This window comes from Acartia tonsa, chromosome 4 (genome assembly GCF_053477335.1).
Source record: "Acartia tonsa isolate MP-2025a chromosome 4, ASM5347733v1, whole genome shotgun sequence".
Taxonomy (NCBI): Eukaryota; Metazoa; Arthropoda; class Copepoda; order Calanoida; family Acartiidae; genus Acartia; species Acartia tonsa.
The window spans coordinates 54,572,763-54,597,505 of NC_137263.1; the positions used below are offsets into that span (position 1 = coordinate 54,572,763).

Genomic DNA, 24,743 nt, shown 5'->3' on the forward strand with positions numbered 1-24,743 from the left:
AGCTGGCTAAAAAACGATAACCCCAATCCCATTCCTTTACCCCATACTCTCTCCTCCTACCGGATGAACGAACTGACCAATAAACGAGGTCCATGTTAGCAATCGAACTTGACGACAAATTTTCCCCTGTCAATATATCCACGTATATCCTATATCCATTAGTACAACATAAACTACCCCTTTAAAAAAATTCACTATTATTCATCCACCTTTTTATGAATTCTTTTTTAATAATTATATTTTGCACTTATTGCGGATTCCATTGCACCTCATAATATTACTTACTACCAAAATCCTTATACTAAAGTAACAGGATGTTTGTCTGTCTGTGTGTCTGTACCGAAGGATCTCGCTAACCGCTGAACCGATCGGGTTCTCCTTGACAGGGTAGCTTCTCATAAGTCCCGGGAAGGTTTATAACTGTTTTGGGGGAGGGTACCACCACCCTCCCAAGAGAAATGACAAAAAAAATCAAATTTTTTTAAAATTTAGGGGAGACTTCAACGTCAAATAAGGTGGTATCGTACATAAAAAATTAACTTTAACTAACACAAACATTTAAAGTGCCACTAGAGGCCTCTAGGGGCGTAGCCGCTAGTTCTATATTATTGGATTAATAATACATGGATATTGCGAGAGATTCTTCAGAAATTTATAGGGATAAGACAAATGCCGATAAATTTAAGTACATCCCCAATGATGATACACAAAATTAACTCTTCTGTAGATTAAAATGTGTGGTTGAAACATTTGTACACTAAACTTTATAAATCAACCAAACAAAATTCAAAAGTCCCCAAAGTTGTCAAGACAACGAATAAAAAAACGTTATTATTATAAAACTTTGGGGACTAGTGTTATAAAAAGCCCATTGTCACTATGGTTGGGTCGGATATCCGGCCATTTTCAATATTCGGCCGGATACCGGATATTAAAACTATCCGGTTAGAGGATATTTGGCTGATTTTTGACGCCGGAGATATCCGGTTATCCGGCCGGATAACCGGTAATTTGCCGGATATCGAACGTTGGCCAGATATTCGGCTGATTTATAATGCCGGATATCCGGTATCCGGCCAAAAAAGTATTCGGCCCAACCCTAATTGTCACCTCTCTCTACGGAAATTCTTGCATACCCTGATAAAATATTTCTCCCAGCTGGCTAGTTAAACCTTAACCCCTTATGACCTTGACCCCTCCCCTCTACTTACCATGGATAGATGTATTGAGGATTATATTAGCAACCTAAATTGACGACAAAAATTCCTCTGTCATAATATCCATGTATTCTATGTCCATTCCCATATCATATTTTTTTCTTGGAAATAAATAAAACTATTTACAAAAAAAAGATGAAAAGATATTTATTTCAATTTACATATATTATGCGAATAACACATGTTTTATTCATAAAATATACCAAAGTAATATCAAATATTATAAAAAAAATAATTATTTCTTTTTATAAAATTTGATTTTTATCTGTAAAATATTGTCACATCTAGAGTTCAGGATTAGAGGATTTTTTTGGAATAGATTTTAAAAAATATGATCTATAAGAGAAAAAGATAATGAAGGAATCTATCTATCTAGTTATACATTTTTTATTAAATAATATATATGATTACATATTTATATTTACAATATAGATCATGGAAGGAATAAAATATAGAATCTAAAAATAGAATGTATTTCAGTGATTTCAAATGTATTATTATTATATTAATACATCTCTATGCTAAAGCATATATGAAAAATTTATTATTGGAGAAAAAAAGAAAATTTTTGCGGATTTTATGCGGTGGCGGCAACAGGTGCGGGAGCCTCGGCGGCTGCGGGTGCGGGCTCAGCGGGTTTGTCAGCTGCGGCCTCGGCGGCAATTTCCTTCTTGGCGGGACGGACAACCTTAACAGATAAAATGTTTGAATAAAAAATAATGTATGTGATATCTTTCTCCACATAAATATACCCAGGAATCTACAGGGATAAGACAATGGCTGATGTATTGATGCATATATCCCCAATGATGATACACAAAATTAATCCTTATGTAGATTACAATTACTGGATGAACAGTTTGGACCCTCAACTTCATTAACCAACCAAACAGAATTCTTTATTGAAGTCTCCAAAGTTGTTAAGAAAACGTTATCATAAAACTTTGGGGACTAGTGTAATAAACAGCCCAATGTCCCCACCCTGCCTTCATGTACCTATCTCCCAGGTATGCAGTTTCTTTTAAACTTAAATTCGGAGAATCCGCCGTAAGTTAACCGGTTAACCAAAATTAAAGAATTAAAGATTTAACCATTTTCTGGTATGAAGTTTTGGATCTACTGCAGTTCACGGTAAAATATTGCTTGTAAGCAATATTTCCAAAAAATCTATGAATTTTAAAGGCTGCTAGCTGCCAAACGGCTGAACGTAGAGATCATACCCGCACACCATTTTAAGCGGCATATGAAGGCCTACAAATAATCTGGAATAGCTAAGATCCAATTATGCACAGGGAAAGCTTCACTGAAGAAAAAACGCGTAAAATAGGTCTTTTTCGCGTATTTCTCTGCACTGCGAGATAATCATGCATTATTGATTTATAGCTATTCCAGATTATTTGTAGGCCTTCTTATGCTGCTTAAAACAATGTGCGGGCACATAGGCGTCCAAGGGGGGGGGGGTAATGGGCCATTTGGCACCCCCAAAATTTTTTTAACAATACCCCCCCCAAAAAAAAATTACCCCTACCTTGGGGGTGCCGTAGGCACCCCCAACGATTTTGGGGGGGTATTTACCCCCCCCAAACCATTTTGGGGGGGGGTAATTACCTTCCCCAAAATAAATATTCTTTAAAAAAAAATTTTTGGGGGGGTATTTACCCCCCCCCCCCAAATTGAATGTTCTTAAAAAAAAATTTTACTGAAAATTTTTATTTGGGGGGGGGATCTATGATGTAATTGTAAAGCACTGAAGATTCCATAAAATAGATACCTAACTAAATCAAATATTTCATTAAATAATGAAAAAGAATTTCTATAGGCGATTTCTTTTGGGAGGATGTCAGGGTGTCTCAAAACTAGTTATAAAACTTACCAGGACCTATAAGACGCTTCACTTTAAAGTATAATCATATTGGTTCATTGGTTAGTGAGTTAATTATTGTATTTTTATGTTCTAAAGAATGAGATACTACTATATATTTGAATAGTAGTGGCGCCCTTAGCATCTAAGAACTCGTGTTTTCTAAATGGTAAAAAGGGAGGAGAAAAATAGCCTAAAACCACTCAAAGGATTGACCTATAATAGTGTGGAACCATCATGGGATCTATGTGAAGCTTTCCTAAAAAGGAGAACTCAGTATTAAAAGTAATGAAATCTGAAGCTATAGTCAAATAAACCTTACTTACTACTTTATGTTATAGGATAGTACTTATTAACTTAATAGATTAGGTAGGTGCTTTTTTTACATAATTAAATTACCCCCCCCAAAAATTTTACCCCCGGGGGGGTAAATTAGTTTGGGGGGGTAATTACCCCCCCCCCCCCAACAGATTTGGGGGAGTATTTACCCCCCCCCTAACAGACTTTAGGGGGGGTAATTACCCCCCCCCAATCAAATTTTACCCCCGGGGTAAAAATTTTGGGGGGGGGGGGTAAAATTTGGAAATATTGCTTACAAGCAATACTTTACCGTGAACTGCAGTAGATCCAAAACTTCATACCAGAAAATGAGTCAATCTTTAATTCTTTAATTTTGGTTAACCGGTTAACTTACGGCGGATTCTCCGAATTTAAGATTTAAAGAAACTGCATACCTGGGAAATAGGTACATCCAGGGAGGATGGGGACATTTGGCTATTTATAACACTAGTCCCCAAAGTTTTATGATAATGTTTTCTTATTTGTTTGCTTAACAACTTTGGAGACTTCAATAAAAAATTCTGATTGGTTGGTTAATGAAGTTGAGGGTCCAAACTGTTCATCCAGTAATTATAATCTACATAAGGATTAATTTTGTGTATCATCATAACCTAACTTATCCTTATAAACATAAACAATGGTATACAAAAAAATAAAACTTTATGACAGTCTTTAAATAATCAAACTTATATAGAAAAACGTCAAAAATTTAGTTTTGTTTAAAAATAAATATGTTTGAAAGATAAAGAAATGTAAAATATGATTAAGTGTTGTTTACTTATTGTTGTTATATTACTAATCAAATGATAAGATAATATTTAATAATTATCAATGTATAAATTGTTATCGAATTTAAGCTTGTAAATAAAATTTTCCTTAAAATAAATTAATTAGGTAAAAGATTTAAACCGTCGTGTTTTTTTTTCTAGGGATTTTGTTTTACCCATTCTTAAAAATGCCTAAATCCTCCAAAAAATGAAGTCTTTCGGTGGAGCTATTTTGGAGATATTAAGGACCAAACACATACCTTCATTGGTTCGAGGTCCTTGATGGCATCGCCGTACAACTTCTTAATATCCTCCAGCTTGGCCTTCTGTCTGTCTCTGATGTCCTGGTGTAATGGATATATAATATATACGTGGATATTATGACAGGGGAAAAATTATTTTCAATTTAGGTTGCTAACATGGAACTTATTTATTGGCCAGTTCGTTCATCCAGTGGAAGGGGAGGGGATGGGGAACAGCGGATTGGGTGTCTTATTTTAGCCCGCAACAAGTTTCAGTTTGTTAAGGATTTAAAAAAATCTGGCGTAACATCCAAGTAATAATATATCCATTCCTGGAGAACAGACTGCAGAGGCTTAGACTTGAGCATCATGTCCTCGATGAAGTCCACGTCAAGGTTGTCCAGGTCCAGCTTGCCTGCAAGAAATAATTATTTATCGCATCGTATCATAGACAGCTTACCGCGGTTATTAGATAAGAAATTGTAAGATTAGGTCCAGTTTTGTAAGCCCCAATGGGCTGAAGGTAAGAGCAGATAAAACAGGTATTGATTTATGATTTAAAAAAAAAATATTTGTGGATATTAATCGGTTTCCAAGCCATATTAGAAAATTCTTAATTTTTTTATATTATGTCGATTTAGTATGACAGATTTTATTTTCTATAACGAATGAGATTTTGTTAAAAACAAATTTGAAAAATTGCTTCCAATAGTAATTGAACTGTTTGAAATGATGAACTTTGAGAGCGTTACAGATAGACAGACAGTAGTACAAAAAAACAGACAGGGAAGATACCTTATAAAGTAGCTTTGTTTTGAAAAAAGTTTAATGGGCTACCAATTTAAATAATTAAGTTTTATAGAGGTTAGTGGCGCAGTATCTAAATTATTACCGATGGATTCAGCAAACTTTGACTGTAGTTCATCAACCTCGTATTCCAGAGACCACATCTCTCTAAACAATCAAAATATCAACCTTTTGATTGTATAACCTTTGTCTTAATGTCCCAAAATGTGTAAAGATAGAGTTGTGAAATTATGATAATTTTGATAAAATTTTGGGTCGGATTTTATAATCATTTTTAAGTATATCAAATTTTAATTCAGCTTAAGAAGTAGTATTTTAGTGGTTATCTGCCACTGTACTTTTAAAACTTGTGTACATTTTCTGACTTTTGGGTACATGTCATTAGTAAAGAAAGGGCTCGCTGCCTTTTTTACTATTTTTAAAAGCGAAGATTTTCTATGAATAGAGTCAGTATATCCGTCCATACATCCGTTAGAATTGTCCTATCGATTTCAAACTTTGCTTGATTTTTCCTATTACAGAATACAGATAGATACGATTTAGGAGAGTAGCTTCCATATAATCGGTACCAGAATGACTGTACGTCCATTTAAAACCTGCTGGTTTACAAACTTATTTTCTGCTCTGCAAGTGCTATTGATCTTCAAAATAGTTAGGTAAGTAGCTAAATTATAATACAGAGAACTTCAAGTTAAATGAGAGTCTGACATACAATGTAACTACTAAAGTAGCTTCGGTACTAAAAAAGCGCCTGATACCTGATGGCCTTCTTGACCTGCTTGCCGAAGGTTGCCTTGTCCTCAGCCAAGGGAATCAGCTCAGGCTTCATCTCTTTTCTGATGGCCTACAATAAAACAATTTTATTTTTTAAGTATGTAATTTCAATATGGCCTCCAAATCGATTAATATCCGCTGAATTAAAACAGCTTTACTGAAAAATCATGTATAGCATCGTATTACAGACAATTTTCCACGAATATTGAAATAAAAATCATTAAATTAATACCAGTTCTGTCAAAACTGGTTTTAATTTTCATTTTAATATCCGCGAAAAGCTGTCTATAATACGATGCGATAAAAACTGTAGATTATTCTAGTGCCCAAAGTTTTATAACCATGTACTTTGGGTACTTAAATTGAATTGTGATTGGTTAATTTCACACTGATAGTGTTCAAACTTTTCAACCAACAATTACATTTTCTATGCATTAAAGAATGAGTTACTATGATTTTATTGTGAAATATAAGATGAGTTGTATGATGTATAAAAATAACGTCATCAGTAAAAGTAAATATTAATAATGTCAATTCCTAGAAAACCTATTTTTATATTTCTCATATTAATAAGATATTCATTCAAAAATACTCATACTTTCAGTATTCTTTTCTTGGGATAAGACAATGGTAGATAAATTGATATACATTCCCAATGATGATACACAAAATTAACCATTCTTTAGATTAAATTTTTTGGTTGAAACGTTTCCATACTTAACTAAATTAACCAACCAACTAAATTCAGTACAAGTCCCCAAAGTTATTAGCCAACGAAATAAGAAACCGATATTATAAAACTTTGGGTAACTAGTGGAATAATCATCGCAATGTCCCCTCCCTTCCTAATTTTTTTCTCTGGTATTTTTAACACACATTGTATCTTCCACAAAGTTTAGCCTCCCTCACTTAGTAACTGTGCTAATATATGTATGTACTATATAACTATGTAACGCTCTGCTTAATTTGACTGTTGTTTTAATTACTTAAATGGGTCTAAGTTCCATCCCTTTAATATGGCCATACAATTTACATTCTGGACCTTTATATTAAGGTTCTTTTTCTTCAACAAGTATTTGATCTCTATTTAACCCTTATTTGTGCTAATATGAGCTTTTTCACACTTTTTTAGAAAGAGGGATTTTAATGTCCTTAATTATGACACGGGTTGGGCCAAGATTTAAAATTATTATTAACTGCTAAATATTAATATAGTTCTATGTTAAAAAATGAGAAAATCCTAATGAAACAACAAAAAAAAAATTAAAATTAAAACAGACTGACCCACACGATCACTGAAAGATTAGCTTCGCTACTAAAAGTTCTAATAATAATTAACAGTTTTTATTTATAAGATGAAAACATTCATGATTAAATCTGAATTACTCATTATAATGGATGTAGAATATACGTGGATATCATGACAGGGGGGAAAATGTTGTCAATTTAGGTCGCTATTTACATTTCATTTATTGGTTAGTTCTTTTATCAAGTAGGATGAGGGGACGTTATTTTGGCCCGCAACAAGGTTGCTTTTATTAGAGTACGTGATAATCTGGTGTAAGATCCAAGTAATAATAAATTCATTCTCATTATATCCTGTTTTTAAATACTTATGAGTCACATCTTTTAAACCTATAAATAAAGCGATAAAATATCAAATAAGAAAAGAGAAATGGGGACATAAAACTCTTTTTTTTTATCATAGAAAAAAATAATATAAAGAATAATAGCGTCTGCATTCCTGGCATCTAAGAAAGGGAGGATAGTAAAATAGCCTTAAACTATCCCGGGACCTATGAAAAGCTTCCATGAAACATAGAACTCAGAGGTTATAGAAAAATTTTAATAGAAAAACAAAAAAAACCTTACTACTTTAAATAATATAATAAAATCAACTGAAATTTTAATGCAAATTAAAGGCAACCCATATAAAGCAACATATGTCAGGGAGGGGGGGGGGTAGATATACCACACTTTTCTGGGATCTTGCTGCGTCAAGTATCAACTGTTGGGAATATCAAAGGATGACTCCATGCAAAATTTGAGCCGGATCCGGCCAAAACCGGCCGTGAATTTTATAAAAAACCGGTTTTTTCCGGTTTTTAGGGGGTATCTGTAAATCGATTCAGCTGGAGCAAAACCGGTTAGAGGTACAAAAAAATTTACTTCACATGAAATTTAGCCAATGCAATTGCCTACAAAAATGTACTTCATCATCAACTTGATTGGACAACTCTTTCCCCTCCTAAATGTCCATTAAAACCTCGGAAACGGCAAAAATCGCCAAAAATCACGCCTTCGGCGGCGAATAACGGCTAAACGGTCAGCCGGAGGCGAATGAAACATAAATAAAGAAATGTGCGCCTCAAAAAGTTGTTCAACATCAAAGAGATGCTTGAAGTCTCTAAAACGACTCCTTCCCCTCCTTTAAGGGGAAAAACTGAAAAAACGTGATTTTCAAAAGTATGCCCACTTCGTGGGTGTGGGGGGCACTGAACCCGTCACCCCAGGGTCACCAATTATAAAGTCTAGGCGGCCCACAATGCTGAATTTTCACCAAGTGAAAGTCTTGTGTCATTATCTCTTATGAGAAAAAAGTTATTAATTAATTAAAATTTCAAATTGTGATTTTTTGATGGATTTCTTTGATGAAATGACAGGCTGGTCAATTTTTAGGCCATTTTTTGCGGTTTTTGGGCTGTCACGCCCAAACGGTTTGAGATAATCTCACGGGACCTTTTGCCCAACCTAAGTCTGGTTATTTGTGAGGTCTAGGAAAAAAATCAGAATTATGCAAAAGATTATAATTATAATCTTTACACAGAAAAATGGCACGAGGTGAGGGTTTGAGGGGGCAAAATGAGCCGACCAGCGATTTTTGACGACGCGCAGCGACGTCGTGCTTCATCCAATCCAGGATTTTTTTTTTCTTAGACCTCACAAATAACCAGACTTAGGTCGGGCAAAAGGTCCCGTGAGATTATCTCAAACCGTTTGGGCGTGACAGCCCAAAAACCGCAAAAAATGGCCTAAAAATTGACCAGCCTGTCATTTCATCAAAGAAATCCATCAAAAAATCACAATTTGAAATTTTAATTAATTAATAACTTTTTTCTCATAAGAGATAATGACACAAGACTTTCACTTGGTGAAAATTCAGCATTGTGGGCCGCCTAGACTTTATAATTGGTGACCCTGGGGTGACGGGTTCAGTGCCCCCCACACCCACGAAGTGGGCATACTTTTGAAAATCACGTTTTTTCAGTTTTTCCCCTTAAAGGAGGGGAAGGAGTCGTTTTAGAGACTTCAAGCATCTCTTTGATGTTGAACAACTTTTTGAGGCGCACATTTCTTTATTTATGTTTCATTCGCCTCCGGCTGACCGTTTAGCCGTTATTCGCCGCCGAAGGCGTGATTTTTGGCGATTTTTGCCGTTTCCGAGGTTTTAATGGACATTTAGGAGGGGAAAGAGTTGTCCAATCAAGTTGATGATGAAGTACATTTTTGTAGGCAATTGCATTGGCTAAATTTCATGTGAAGTAAATTTTTTTGTACCTCTAACCGGTTTTGCTCCAGCTGAATCGATTTACAGATACCCCCTAAAAACCGGAAAAAACCGGTTTTTTATAAAATTCACGGCCGGTTTTGGCCGGATCCGGCTCAAATTTTGCATGGAGTCATCCTTTGATATTCCCAACAGTTGATACTTGACTCAGCAAGATCCCAGAAAAGTGTGGTATATCTAGGGGGGGGGGGGAGATATTTGGCTGTTTATTACACTAGTCCACAAAGTTTTACGTTTTCCTATTCATTACCTTAACAACTTTGGGGACTTTTGTTAAATTTTCATTGGTTGATTCAATTAGTTGTGGGTTCAAACGTTTCAACCCCTAAATGTAATTTACTTAAGGGGTATTTTTATGTATCATCACTGGGGATGTACATCAATTTATCAGCCATTGTCTTATCCCTTTATATCCCTGCGAAAAACGTTAATTCATTACTTCATATTCTTTGTAAAATAGGACTGAATTAGCTACCTGTACTAGTTTCTATATGATTCCATGGTTTTTCATTCATTGAAAAAGTTGATAAAATGAATCATTTTGGTTCATATAGGATTGGTAATATTAAAATGGATTTATAATTACTTGGATCTCACACCAGATTTTCATGCACTCTGATAAAGTGATGCTCGCAGCTGGCTAAAATAATGATAAAACCCATCCACCCCTTTGCCCTATGTCCTTCCCTCCAACTGAATGATAAAACTAACTAATAAATGAGGTCCATATTAGCAAACTAAATTGACGACAAATTCTCCTGACAATATAGCCAGGGGGGGGGGGGGGAGGGTTCTTTGTCAAGAAGACTAAAATATACCCCAGAAGCTTTCTCAAACTTTTTACAAATCGATCCATCTACTTAGTAGTTTTTGATAGATGTATATTTATATATACAACACATTCTTGGAAAGAAGGATATTTTATTTAGATATTTATCCTAAAGGTTTCGTGAATAATTCTATAAAATCTTGAAAAGTTGATTGAATTTTAAAAATAACACAAGAGAGGTTTCGTGAATTTTAAAATAAATTTGTGAGAGGTTTTGTGATTTTAATCATTAATACCACAAACAGTAGAAGTGCTTTATAATTATCTTCTGGTCTTACGCAGGTATAATATACAAGAGACGATAAATTGATATACATGCCCCAATGATGGGAAACAAAATTACCTATTATGTAGCTTAAGATTATCGGTTGCAAAGTTTAACCCCTACTTTTTGGAAGCAATCAAAAATATCTATGACATCAAATTTATAAAAAAAAGGATCCATAGTTTTTTGAGCAAACAATTAAGATAACGAGGTTATAAAACTTTGGGTGCCAGTGAAATTTTACATTCCAATGTCGAATTAAACTTGGTTCATATTACTAACTTTTAAATTTTTAAAAAGCTTCTGTAACAAATTAATTAAGAGACATGAACTGCCAAAAAATTATTTTCCCAAAAGTTTAAAGGATGCTTTTCTTTTTTTGCGCATTTGTTTTGAATAGTTGTGAAGAATAATAAAATTTACGTAATCACTCTTGTCATTCTAAAAATTGTCAGTGCTTAATAGAGTTATTACAATTAGATTTATATTTTATACAAGCTGTTACGCCCCTAGAGACCTTTAGGGGCACTTAAGGTGGCAGGGAGATGAATTCGACCATTTTTATTTTACTTTTAGGGGGTAATGGTACCCTCCCCTCTTTAGCTAAAAACCTTTCCTGGAACTCTGAGAAGCTACACTGTTAAGTATCGGTTCAGCGGTTAGTGAAATATTTGATTTTATAGATTACAATTAGTGGTTGAAATATTTCAACATTCAACTAAATAAACCAACCAATCAAAATTCTATTAAAGTCTCCAAGATTGTTAAGCCAACGAATAAGAAAACGTTATTCTAAGACTTTGAGGACTAGTGTAATAAACAGCCCAATGTCTCCTCCCTCCCAGGATAAAATGGTTAATATTGCTCTATTACCATAACTCTATTGTAAGAAAAGTAGAAAAAAGTCTTGCGTAATTTTTCTAATCATTTTCTAGATCACATGATTTCAACTAATTTTCCGCTTTTATTTACTTATTTAAGAAAATTTTAGTTTTTTGTTGTTTAGATTTTTTATTGTAAACTTGTGGGTGCGCTCTCAGCATCTAGGAGCTCTGCAACACAGGGTTAAGAATGAAAAGAAAAAAAATAGTTTAGGAGCTACAGACAGAAAACCTTACCACGTACGAAAAACTGTGCCCTTAGCATCAAGGGGCTCTGTATTAAAATTAGTAAAAATCTGGGAATAAATATTTCATAAGATCGTTATAGGTTATTATCCAGTGGGATTGGCTAACCCCCCTAAAGCCTATATATTTTTTAAGGGAAACAATGCACGGCGTCTCTTCATTGAAAGTTTCCTTTATATTGACCACATATTGACCGACCACAAACGAACTTTTAAATAAAATTTTTGATGATTATTTTAGGTTAGGTTAAGTAAAGATTCGAAGAATCCTAAAGAGATAATAATCCGTAGGTGTGGAGCCCAGTATGGTTCGAACCATTTTCAATTCTCTGTGCGAAACAGAATCCTTTTTGTTTGTTGTGCACTTGGCCATCACTAGTTAAAATCAGAAAGGGAGGGGGCTGTTTATAACACTAGTCCCCAAAGTTTTTAACACTAGTCCCCAAAGTTTTTAACACTAGTCCCCAAAGTTTTTAACACTAGTCCCCAAAGTTTTATGATAATATATTTTTATTCTTAACAACTTCTGGGACTTTTATTGAATTTTGATTGATTGGTTCATTCCGTTGAGTGTCCAAAGGTTTCAACCACTAATCTACAGAAGGGATATTTTTTTGTATAATTGGATGTACAAAGTACATCAGTTTAGATCCCTGAGTTATCATGTGTACGATAGAGCTGTTCTCCAGAGCTATAACTGACCTGAACAACGGCCTTGATCTCCTCGGAGATGTTGAAGTGGAACTTGAGCATCTTGTTGAGGACGAGGCCCCACTCCTCAAGATCAAGCAGCTCGTGAGACATTCTGGCTGTGTGGATAAGGGGATCTAAACATGATAATCATCAATTTTGAATGGTTAAATTTTTTCGGCTCAAAAGCATAAGTTAAAAGAATGGACAATTATTTAGCTATTTTAAAAAGAATAAATATTTTTCAGTATGTCTTCAAATCCGAATAATATCAGATTCTCAGCTATACTGAAAAATTATTTATTGCATCGTAATTCAGATAATTTTCTACGCAAATTAAAAAATCATAGAATTAATACCAGTTTTGTTAGCTCGGACCTTCAGTCTCTCGGGTCTAACAAAACTGGATTTAATCTTATAATTTTTCAATTAAATATCCGCGGAAAGCTGTATAATAAGATGCGTTAAATAATTATTCTGATCTTTAAACTTAAATATGACACAAATAAATCAATTCATCAGATCATACAAATTTCAAAATTGCCAGGCAAAAACCATCTAAATTTAATATCCTTATCTGGCATTTAAATAAAAAATATTAGATAAATTCATCCCTTTTCTAAATAAGCAATAAGAACTTCATCGACGCAGTTTAAAGCTTTCCTAAAATGCTTAACTTTTAAAGAGGCTAAAAACACCCCATTACTGTATTAGTAAAAACTACATAGATATAAATAGTACATTTACACATATTATATATATTTACTTTAAGATACATATACATTGCTTACATACACAGCTAATTAAGCTTTTCTTTTTAAGTAGCGCAGCTAATATATAACTTTGGAATGTCTGCACACCTGTCTATACATGTTAATTAAACGAAAATTATATTTTCTCAGCTGATTTGATAGATAGAAAGAACATATACCAACAGGAGGACGGCACGTTGGTCAGCATAACTCATAACCATATCTACAACTACCAATTTGTCCGACATGGCAAACTGCAATACTCTTCGGACAATGTTGCATGTGAAGGGGCAAAGGTTCTAATACACGGAGAGGAAGTATCAAGTCTGGTTGAATTAGTTTCCGCTGAAGTTCTAAGCAAGGAAGTTGAATTGGAAGTAGGCCCAGACTATGTAATAGACCTGGATTCCCACACCAAGCTACCGAAGATATGCAGCCACATTTCATCTTGTCAAGCAGGAAATGAGGATTGTTTTTGACATACAAAGCAACATGCTCAAGTTTCGCTCTATATTATACTTTGTCTTGTATGCGTAATGTGTTTGCGCATTTATTGTCCTTGCTGTGATTCTTATGGACAAACTAGTTCTTGTTGATATAAATATAACGAGGCAGGAAAAGAACAGCTGAGTGTAAATTTTAATCTATTTTCCGACTACTTTTAGAATAATTTTATTAAACATAAAATTTAATACATTTTCACAGTTTCGATTATTTTTTGACGTTATTCTTAATTTAACAACCCTTTTTTATCTTAGAGGAACAAGGGGGGGGGGGGGTGGCAGTCTTTCTTAGATGAGAATGTACTAACCAACAATTTAGTTTAGCATTTATTAAGAGTTTTAGCTTCAGATGTACTGACAGACGGACGGACAAACATAGTATTATTTATTATTAGAAACACATTTATTTTATTGGACAAAAACTATAGTTTAACCTTGGCTAAATGCAGAGACTTCTAGAAAATATTTAAACAATGATGTACACAAAAACTTTATAATAGTTATTTCTCGCATCGTATTATAAACGGCTTTCCGCTAAAAAAACTGGTTTTAATCTTATGATTGTACATTTCTATATTCGTAGAAAGCTGGATATAATACGATGCTAGACATAGTTTTTTCGTATGGATGAGAACCGGTTCCTATCCACCGGATTCGAATGAATACGACATAAACAATTTTAATTTCCTATTTACTTTTATTTACTCAATTCTTCTTGAAGGTGCTTATCAGTGAATAGGTTTTAGGCTATTTTTATATATATTTGGTGTTTTAAAAGCGAAAGATCATTATAAAGGCCGTTCCTATTTTTGGAACTCTTCAGGAAGGTAACAACTCTCCTGTGCTTGGTTTTATGCTATTCATTTAGATTCTTTTAGTCCGTGTCTGTCTGTCAAAAGCAACATAGAGATTTGCACCCCATAAAGATTTGAAGTGTATTTTTTTTTTTTTTTTTGGGGGGGGGGGGTAAATACTATAACAAAATTTTAAAAAGATTTAATTATTTAATTCTACATAGTTCCTATTTTACTACTTAATGATGAGAATAACGATTAACTTTAACAACAACATATAAAAATTTGAAACATATTGTTAAAGGTTTGAATATCATTTAAATTAACAAATAGAATCAAAGTAATAATATTAAAATATAAAACTTAATAATGACTGTTCAGAAATCAGACTCAATATGAAATTATTATGCTCAGTCAGCATTATATTTTAATACTCATTTTAAATAGAGCATAAAAACACAAATTATATGTAAAACTTTATAAATAAACATTAATAAAATATTATGTATAATTAATAAAATGAGAACACACCAAAGATGCAGATCACAAAAATTCACCAAGTTACTATCACACAGTGTATATAGAATACCTAAAGGATGTGTTGACCCAACAGCGTAGCTTGCTAAGGTGACAGAATGACCAGCACAGGCTAGCTTAGTCTCCTTACCCACACACACACACACTCACACACACCAGAAATACACATATTATAGCCTACACCCAGGGTCAACCTCAAAGGGATAAATATATATATTTTTAGAAATTTATGCTTTCTTGATAAAAACAAAGCATTTGCCCAACACATTATTAAATATCTATGAACAACATTTATACTCTTTTTTAGTTGCCAATGAAAACCTGTTTAAGAAACTTTCAAACCGGTTTTAGTGTTTGTGTGCGTGCGTGTGTGTGTGTGTGTATGTATCCTTATGTGAATTCCTGAAGTTGTATTCACGACTCGGCGGCCGCGCGGAAGCTACCAGCCTACCGCGGAAAAACTCATCTTTTCATGACTATAAATATAAACTGCATTATGCATATCAAAATCTGTTTCCAGCAAGGCCACTAATCCAATATATTGCCACTGGATCTTAACCAGTAGTAAGCCTAACTAAAAAGGCATGATTGTAATGTATAATGAACAATATTTCACTAAAAAAAGTGAAAATCATAAGATTGATCTATGTCTTGTTGGCCCAGGTCTTCTGCTCCTCGGGGCCAACAAAACTGGAATTTTTCATTTAACAACCACGGATATCTGTCTATAATACGATGCGATATAAAAAACTATTACAGTATTGCTTCGAGTCCGACCAATATCCGCTGGATTAGAACTGGTTGTGGTACTAACTGAAAAATTGTGTACATTTTATCGTATAGTAAACAATTTTCCACTAAAAATAAAATAAAATTATAATTAATCCCTTGGCCAGGGACTTTGACACCTCGGAGACGACAAAACTGGAATTAATCTTATAATCATTCATTTTGATAATCGCGGATATCTGTCTATAATACGATGCGATTAATAAGTATTAAATTATGGCAATCCGTATATTAAGTAAAATCTAAAGAAGACGAAGAAAGTCGACCAATGTGACGTCATAAAAATGAGGGTTTGATTTATCTCTTTTTTAGGGGTTTTCTTTCCCACTCCTCCTCTCCTCATCCCCCATTTTTATGAGGTCAGAATTTTTTTTGAGCGACTTTCTTCGTCTCCCAATCTAAAAGCATATTGCGGGTTTGAATTGGCGGCTATCGAGGCCTGGTTGTATTCCTATCAACTTTAAACTGTCCTACCCCTAATACATTCCTATCATATTTTTATATAAAACAAGTAGAAATAATTAACATATATACAGTTGGTTATAAAAAATAATTTTATAGGTTGTTATTTTTTTGGGGGGCGGGAGAAGGAAGGGCTAAGAGAAATGCCTAATTAAAAAAATTATCTGCTATCCTTAAATGATGTTTCATCAAAAATGCAGATTTTTATTATTTTGCAAATGTTAGAACTCTGCAAATATTACATCGTTTTTATCACATCAGCAATAAGCTGCTAGACAAGTTGACCCATGCCAAACTAAATAAAAAAGTAATCACTTCCAACAACAACAAAAAAAAAACACCCGGATGAACGTTCTGACATTTCCTTGTAACAGAGTGGCTAGGTAGCGGACAGACCTAGAATGAAGACTGGCTACGATCCTATTAATAATGATTATCTTTTAAAAATTGTTTAATATAAAATTTAATTGTAAATTAAGTCCTTTGAAGCCTTCCCCTGAAAGAGAAATAGGGGAAGCCTATGTAACCTATCCTAATTTTGTACATAGTGTGTTGTTATAACCACAGCTCAATAAACTTTTACATAGAACTTTCTGCTGTTTTTTTTGGGGGGTTAGAAACAAAGCTTCTCTACAAAATTGACAATCAAGATCTATCCGTCCGTCGTGCCCGCAGCTTACGAAGCATGACAGAAATTTAATAAAGAATTGAATTCAAAACGTAGTATTTATGTTTCATGAGGTAAAATTACAAGGCAGCCTAAAATGTGACAATTAAAAAACTATTATTTTGCGGATTAAAATGACAACCTTTCCTAACATTCCAATACCCATTTTTCCCAATACGTTTGCACTTCTTCATTATCCTATTACTGTTCAGTTTAATTTTTTATCTTATTATCTTTGAATGCGTAGCATCTCCATAAGCAATAGCGTATTTTTTTAACCTCACTCTGGTTGTTTTTTTTTGTTTTTATTAAGTAAAGATTTACATATTACACAAAATTTAACAAATATTATTTACAAGATTTACAGGTATTTAACTAGATAGATTTTGATCTCTTTTTACATAAAATTTTTTTATGAAATATTTAATCAGCTAAAAATAAACTAGAAGTTAAATACAATAATAGTTATTTCTCGCATCGTATTATAAACAGCTTTCCGCGGATATAGAATGTACAATTATGAGATTAAAACTAGTTTTTTTAGCCCCGTGGTGCCGAAGGCACCGGCTAAAAAAACTGGTTTTAATCTTATGATTGTACATTTTTATATTTGTAGAAAGCTGGATATAATACGATGCTAGACATAGTTTTTTCGTATGGATGAGAACCGGTTCCTATCCACCGGATTCGAATGAATACGAGAAAAAAGTTTAATTTAGATTAAAATCACAAGAGCTGCGTATATATAAGCAAAAAACGGAAAATGTGTTGTTTTTCTAAAAATATAAATGTTCTTTAACAAATGGCCACCTGCTTTATTATTATTTCTTCTTCTTACTCTTTGGGTTTGGGTTTAAGAATTCATCCTTTGTTTTCTCAAAGATATCACTGAGTGTACTCATATCCACAAAGAGATTTCCATTCCTCATAGATTTGTAGAACCTCGGATATCCTCCCCTGTATGACCATTCATGAGACCCGATGTCATGGCTGCCCTGACCGTGGCCTGTATCTTTCATTGGCTAGTTTCTTTACTCTTCTAAAACATTGTTGGGCACTTTGATATGCATTCCTAATTTTTGAGGAAAAAATTGCCATTAATATACTGGTTGAGATATACATACATTTTTTTATTTCTCATCATTTTGATGTAGCTGGCCTTTTTTTCCCAGCAATTGTCTCCTTGTGTAATTTCCACTCATCTTTGTTTGTAACTTTGCTTAAATCTGTGGCGTCCACCATATCATTAGTTTTCTCTACCAATTCTGTCACCATATTGTTACACTCCTCTTCTGATTGTTTGAGAGCATCAGACAAAGTTTGGATTTCCCCCTTGATTTCTTGAAGGGTTGGATTGATGGCTTTATATAATGATATGTTGTGCAATCTTGAAACTTACATCAGCAATTTTTCTTTTTGGTTCATCTTCAACGTTTTCCTCTCAAGCCCGAGCCTTCCTCTGTCTCCTGGACTTACCTGTCTTTATCCTCCTCTTCAGATTACTGGTCACGTTCCATGTCTACTTGATTTTTGGCTTTCAGTTCAGCTTCAGCTTTCTGTTTCACTTTTGCTTTTTCAGTAGTTTTTTGTTTCTTTTTTGGTGGTTGTGGGGGAGTATATGGCAATCCATGTTTGGTCGCCAAATTCTTTGTTGATTTTGCTGCGCATCTATCAAGTCCTGCCCACTGAGCACATCCATTTGGAATTCATTCAAAAAAACCTCAGATATTTTCTTCTTTGGCACTCTTTTGTTGGGAGCCATTTTAATTCTCTTGTAGAAGTGAATCAAGCAATATTAGCTTGGTCGTTTCACCTTTTTTATGTTTGTACATTTTTTTGTTCCAGGACACTAGTTAGGTCAGGTTAAACTACAAATATAAAATTAAGCTCTGATTAGGAGTTAGGCATTTAAAAAACCTGAGAAATGTTTAAAAAAAGGTTTGACTTACGTAATGTCACTAAGGCATTTGTCCACTATGATGTTTGACACTTCTGCGTTTGTCCTAGGACCCTTTCCCTCATGTTATGAACGTTTCTAATCTTGCTACTTTATACTATTTTATCAAAACCCCCATTTAGTAACTTATTAGGTATAAATGTCAGGGATCTAAAGGGATAAACAATGGCCGATAAATTGATGTACATCCCCAATAATGATACACAAAATTACCCAATCTATAGAAAACAATTTGCGTTTGAAACGTTTGGACACTCAACTCAGTTAACCAAGCAATTTAAATTCAATAAAAGTCCCCAAGGTTGTATAGAAAAAGAAAACGTTATTGTAACTTTGGGGACAAGTGTAATAAACAGCCCAATCCCCTCCCTTCCTGTCTAAATGGACTTGTTTTAACGTATATTTATTAAATTAATTGTGTCACTACTTCTAAATTTCTTGATCGTTTAATTTCTATGGACAATTTGCATTCTTGTTTATTTATTTTCTTTTTAAAAGGATAAAAATAATCTTTTACTACCTTGCAAAACAGAACTAAGATTCTTTATACATTATAAATTATTTTTATTGTCTAAACTTGTCTAAACTATAATATATTCTATAATTTTTTGTAAGGTCTTTCCGAATGCCCGTCTGTCAAACATTAAAATTAAATTGAAAAAAAATCTCTCACTAGTTAAGGTCAGATTTCATAACATTAAAAGGCTACTTGACTGCTTTTTAGCCGCTCCTAATTTTTATGTTCTTAGCCTGATTCAAGAACAGCCACCTGAACACTTCCCAAACACAACACAATTTCTGCTTTCAAAAGATTTTACAGATCATTGCTGATTTACAAAGTCTAGGTTGGCATTTTGTAATTATATGTTAGCTTCGCTACTAAAAAAATGCATTTTTCCAATTTTAATTTAACCCTTGATAAGACGACAATTGGGCCAAAAAACATTTACTATTGTAATGTTTGTGTCTGTAAAATTTAATTTCAGTTTGATTTTGCCTATTTTACTCTTAATTTCCATTTTAAGATTATAAAAAACAAGAAATATGTTGTAAAAATTCATAGGTGATTTATAATAATTTTTAAAAGCGAAGCTTTTCTATAATTAGGGTTGGTCCGTAAGTAACGGATAGCTTTTTTCGTTAATTTAGGCATGTTAGAATTGCCTATCCATTTCAAACTTTGCATGATGATTCCTGTAGTAGTTATGTACGATTTAGAAAGCGTAGCAACTCTATAATCGTTACGTAATGTCCGTACGTCCATTTTAAACATGCTGATTTTTTTAAAAACAATTTTTTTGATATAATCATCTGATTGATCTGATTTTTGGTGTATTGATTCCTAATACAATAAGTTACAATATTTTGAGCAAAGCATCTCTATAATCAAGTCCTAAAAATGTCAGTATGTCCTTAAACAGAATTCTGTATTTAAGAAGTTCGATTTGGTTGTCCATTTTAGGTAAGCTTCGCAAAGGTCTCAGGATAGTTTTAAGCTCCTAATTTTTAGATTTAAACCTTGAGATGGTTTTATGCCATCCCTCTTTCCTCTTTGACAATAGAGTCCCTAGATGCTAGTGGTGTAGCAGCTAGTATTTAAAATTGTAACATGTATTTATATCCCACGGTTGGACCCTCAGATGTCAAAACTTTATTTTAGTGTTTGGCCAAAATGACTTAGCAATTGTATCTGTAAGTACGTCTAATAACACCCTTTGCTATTTTTAAAATCCTAGAAAAAATTTTTTGCAAGAAAATTGCATAAATTCGCAACCTTTTTTAGAACCACTACATAACTCGAGTTTTAAAACTTTTTATATAAAATCCTTTTTACAAAAAATATCAATAATTACTTAAAATTAAACCTGAAAGAAAAAAATTTTCATTACACGTGTTAATTTTCATGTTTTAGGTCTTTTTTTGAGGAAAACATAACTTCTCCTTTTTTGACAATAATATATTTTTTTAGCAATTCAAAGTAAAATATAATAAAACTTAAACGATTTTTCTTGAATTATCAGTTGAAAATTTCATTAAACATGCAATTTAAGTGATGAAAATTTAATAAAATCATTTTTTGAATGTTTAGAATTACCAATTTTCTACATTTAAAACAAAATGTTAACAAAATTTAAAAACATTTTAACATATAACTTCAAAAATCAATAACATTTTATAAAAAGATGTTTCAAAAAATAAATCATTAAAAGGTATTAAAATGCATTTGAAATTACTTAAAATTAAAACGAGAACATCTTTTTACACTGTATTCTGTGGAATAGAGTTTAAATGACATGATTAGTGAATGAAATATTTCCTAAACTCATTAAGCCTTTTTGTGACTATATTAAAAATAATTTATTTTGTTTTATATTGTTATTTTATTCAAATATTTGACAAAATTTTCCCTACGTCAATAAAATAAAGTAAGTTTTTTACTGTTTCCAGGTTTTTCTTTATAATTATAACAATTAAATATAATATAAATCTTCATTATCTTTTATTTGAATTATCATACACATTAAAATGTAAAGTATAAGCTAGAATAGCACTTTTTTCAACGAATATTTTAATGACATTATATCAAAATAATTCCTCTTAAATATCACACAACATATGATTGGGAAGTATAGCCATTTCTTGGAGGTATAATATTTACAAAAATATCATTAATTCTGTTTTTATCAGAAGTTAAAAAAATTGAACAATTCTAAAACAATGGTTGACTGTCTAGATATTGAGTACACTAAGACTACGGCTCTGTTCTATTGAAATAACGTTGCAAAAAGAGGGGTTCTGAAAGTAATCTACCTAATTTTTTTTAAAGAACCAACAAGTACTGTCAGTATCTTTTTTCTTGTAATCTAGCAGACAATCAAATCATAACACAATTTTCATGATAAAATATTCAGGTTTCTACTTCACATTTAAAAAAATATACTGATCAATAAAATGTTCAAAATTTTACTTTGTACTAATTGAAAAAATATGTTGTAATTCTTATTTTAAAGTTACATTTTTATCCCTGACAAAATCATAGACGACTTTTAAAGGCATCTTATCTAAACTTTTTGAAGAAAAACTTAAAAACGTTAATTAAGTATGAAAACTATTTTCTTCGATTTTTCTGAAGTTATTATCGCATTCTATGGGTTTTTTATTATCATTTACTTATATCGAAAGTGCCAAACATTGTACCCTAACTTATTCATTTAATAAAAAACCAACCGTGATCCTTTAAAAGATTTACTGTATGGATGACGACCTTCAAAGAAACAATAAAATTCATTATATGGAGTTTTAAATGTACAAGGTTAACAATGTCTATAAGAAGTATAGTAAAAAATATCACAGTAGTCTAATAACATTTGAAAAAATTTTAATAATGTTCAAAGTATTTATAAGTATGGGCTTACAGAAAATAGGCGTATGGGAGGTAAACCTGCACTTGTAATTGAAATTAAGAAGGCTTAATTGTTTACAGCCCATGGCATGTCCTGAGCACTTCAAAAAAAAACAATAATAATAATAACAAAATAGAACCAAATAAGGTATTTAGGTCGTGTAGGCAAAAGGACTAACAGACCCTAGTTACAGACTAGCTTTGCTCCTTACATATATACAGTGTGAAATATAATGCACAAAATTTAAGATAAGGGTTGTATGAAATTAACTTAAATTTTGCATTATATGTTTAATTTTATTGGAACCATTTATTCAAATTTAAAAAAAAAGAATATATTCGAGAGAAAAAACTTTATAGCAATGAGGCATTCATGCTTCGCGATATGGTGGTACAAAATACCATAGGAATAATCATCCTTTTTAAATCTCAATTATTTGAGAGTCCATTCTTGTGGCTTTGGATTAGTGACTTTATATTGACCAAGTTAAAACAGCTGGTTGAGGAAAGTTTTGTAGACTGCGGTTGATTTGATGTAGTGGTTTTATTTATGTTTGATGACTGATTAGCTTAGTCTTCACTTAGCTTTACAGATTGAACTAAAACAAGACTTCTTTGAAATGCACAGCTCATAATTGTTATGCGATTCCTAGGAAAGTGTTCAAACTTCAAATATGAAATAGATCCTCAAAAAAGTTAGATTTTAACAGAATTTTTAAGGTAATTTCTACCATAATCTTTGAGGTGCAGAAATGGATATAGGATATTCGTGGATATATTTAGCTTGCTTATATGGACCGGATTTATTGGTTAGTTCGTGTATCCATCATGATATGGACAGGAGGGGGAAGAAGTGTATTGTTATTTTAGCCAACTGCGAGCATCAATTTATCAGAGTACACTAGTCTCTAGGGGCTTTGCCCCGAGAGGAAATTTTAAAAATTATGTGAGTATGGGAAATATTACATCTTCTATTACCTACCCAGCCGAAAAGATTGCAAATGGGTCGCCAATTTTTGCGAATAAATGACAAATCCGCAAAATATATGCGATTTATTTTTTATTTTTGGCGGTGTTTCCTAACCCCCAAGAAAATAGCCTATAACCACAACAGGACCAGAAGGTAATTCCCTGAAGAGTAGAATCCAATCAGTTCAGTTGTTACCGAGATCTTAAGGGATGGACGGACCGACGGACAGACATCATTCTACTTTGTATTATAGAATATAGATATTAAAATCTGGTGCAACATCCAAGTAATAATATATCAATTGGTTCAGATAATTTGTGTGGGCGAAGTTTTAAAGTAATAAAAAGCGCAGTCGTGAAAAGGCAAAAAGAAAATGCAAAAAGGGAGTCATAAAAAAAAATGGAAGAGAAAGAGAAATAAAGAAAATGAATGTGAGTATTTGTGTGTGTTAGTATTTGTATGTGTATGTGTGTGTGTGTGCGTGTGTGAGTTTGTTATGTGACTTTACCTTCTAAGTTGAGCAAGCGCATTTGCGTGCGTTTCTCTCTCTCTCTCTCTTTCCCTCCTCTTTCTCTTTCTTGCCATTTCTCTCTCTCTCTTTTTTTGCAGATTTTCTAACATCTACATAATGGATAAACACACAACAAAAATAATGGATGAAGTTATAGTTCTAAAATTACTTTGAATGTTTATTGATGAGTTTAGGTCTTTTTTCACTAGGGAAAGGAAAACTACGTTTAATTGATCTACAACCCCTTTCCCCCCAAATATCATTCTATAGCATGATCTCAGGGAGGGAGGGGACATTGGACTTTAAATTACACTGGTATCCAAAGTTTCATTGAAACACTCTCTCATTGGTAGGCTTAGAATAGAAACAATTAGTAAAAACTAGCAATGTTTAAACTATCCGCCAATCATTATAGTCTGTAAAAAGGGGTAAATTTGTTTATCATGATTTAGGGTTTAGACCAATTTATAGATCATAGTCTTATCCGTTAGAAAATTCTAAAACTATATTAAAATCTAGAATAATTAAAAATTAATAATTTATCTTAAAAAATAATACTTTATTCCTTAGTTATTAAATCCAATGAGCTCATACCCATAAACCCCACATACTTACTTACCTTCCGGCCCACCTTTACCACATAGGTGGGGGGGGGGGTTCCCCCCTGCCTATAATACTCCCCATAAATAGTTTCCTCCGCGATACCTTCCTTCTAGGACTAACTACATACTTGTCAAACTTATAAACTTCTACACCTGTTAAGATTTAAACAAATATATTAAGTTAATAAAGATATAAATTTGTGATTGTTTTATAGTTATTATCAAAAAGTGATTTAAGATTGTAATTTTTTATTTAATCTTTAAGTTTAATATTAGATTGTGTATGTTCTAAATTAGGATTAGACCGGCTC

At 32.8% G+C, this 24,743-nt stretch overlaps 1 protein-coding gene across 2 annotated transcripts; it reads right to left on the reverse strand.

Moving 5' to 3' along the window:
* Positions 1-1,349: 1,349 nt before the first annotated feature.
* Positions 1,350-15,232, reverse strand: LOC145317809 (uncharacterized). 2 transcript variants are annotated; one of them, XM_080159076.1, is made up of 7 exons: positions 15,124-15,232; positions 12,498-12,622; positions 5,992-6,077; positions 5,319-5,380; positions 4,757-4,841; positions 4,445-4,526; positions 1,350-1,905 (listed from the first exon to the last, which is right to left on the reverse strand). In XM_080159076.1, exons 2-7 carry the CDS (start codon positions 12,597-12,599, stop codon positions 1,795-1,797), a joined length of 528 nt encoding a protein of 175 aa, XP_080015202.1. In that variant the 5' UTR covers positions 12,600-12,622; positions 15,124-15,232; the 3' UTR covers positions 1,350-1,794. The 2 variants fall into 2 exon arrangements, with proteins under 2 accessions (XP_080015202.1, XP_080015203.1); XM_080159077.1 differs by having other exon boundaries at positions 15,066-15,200.
* Between the last annotated feature and the right edge of the window lie 9,511 nt (positions 15,233-24,743).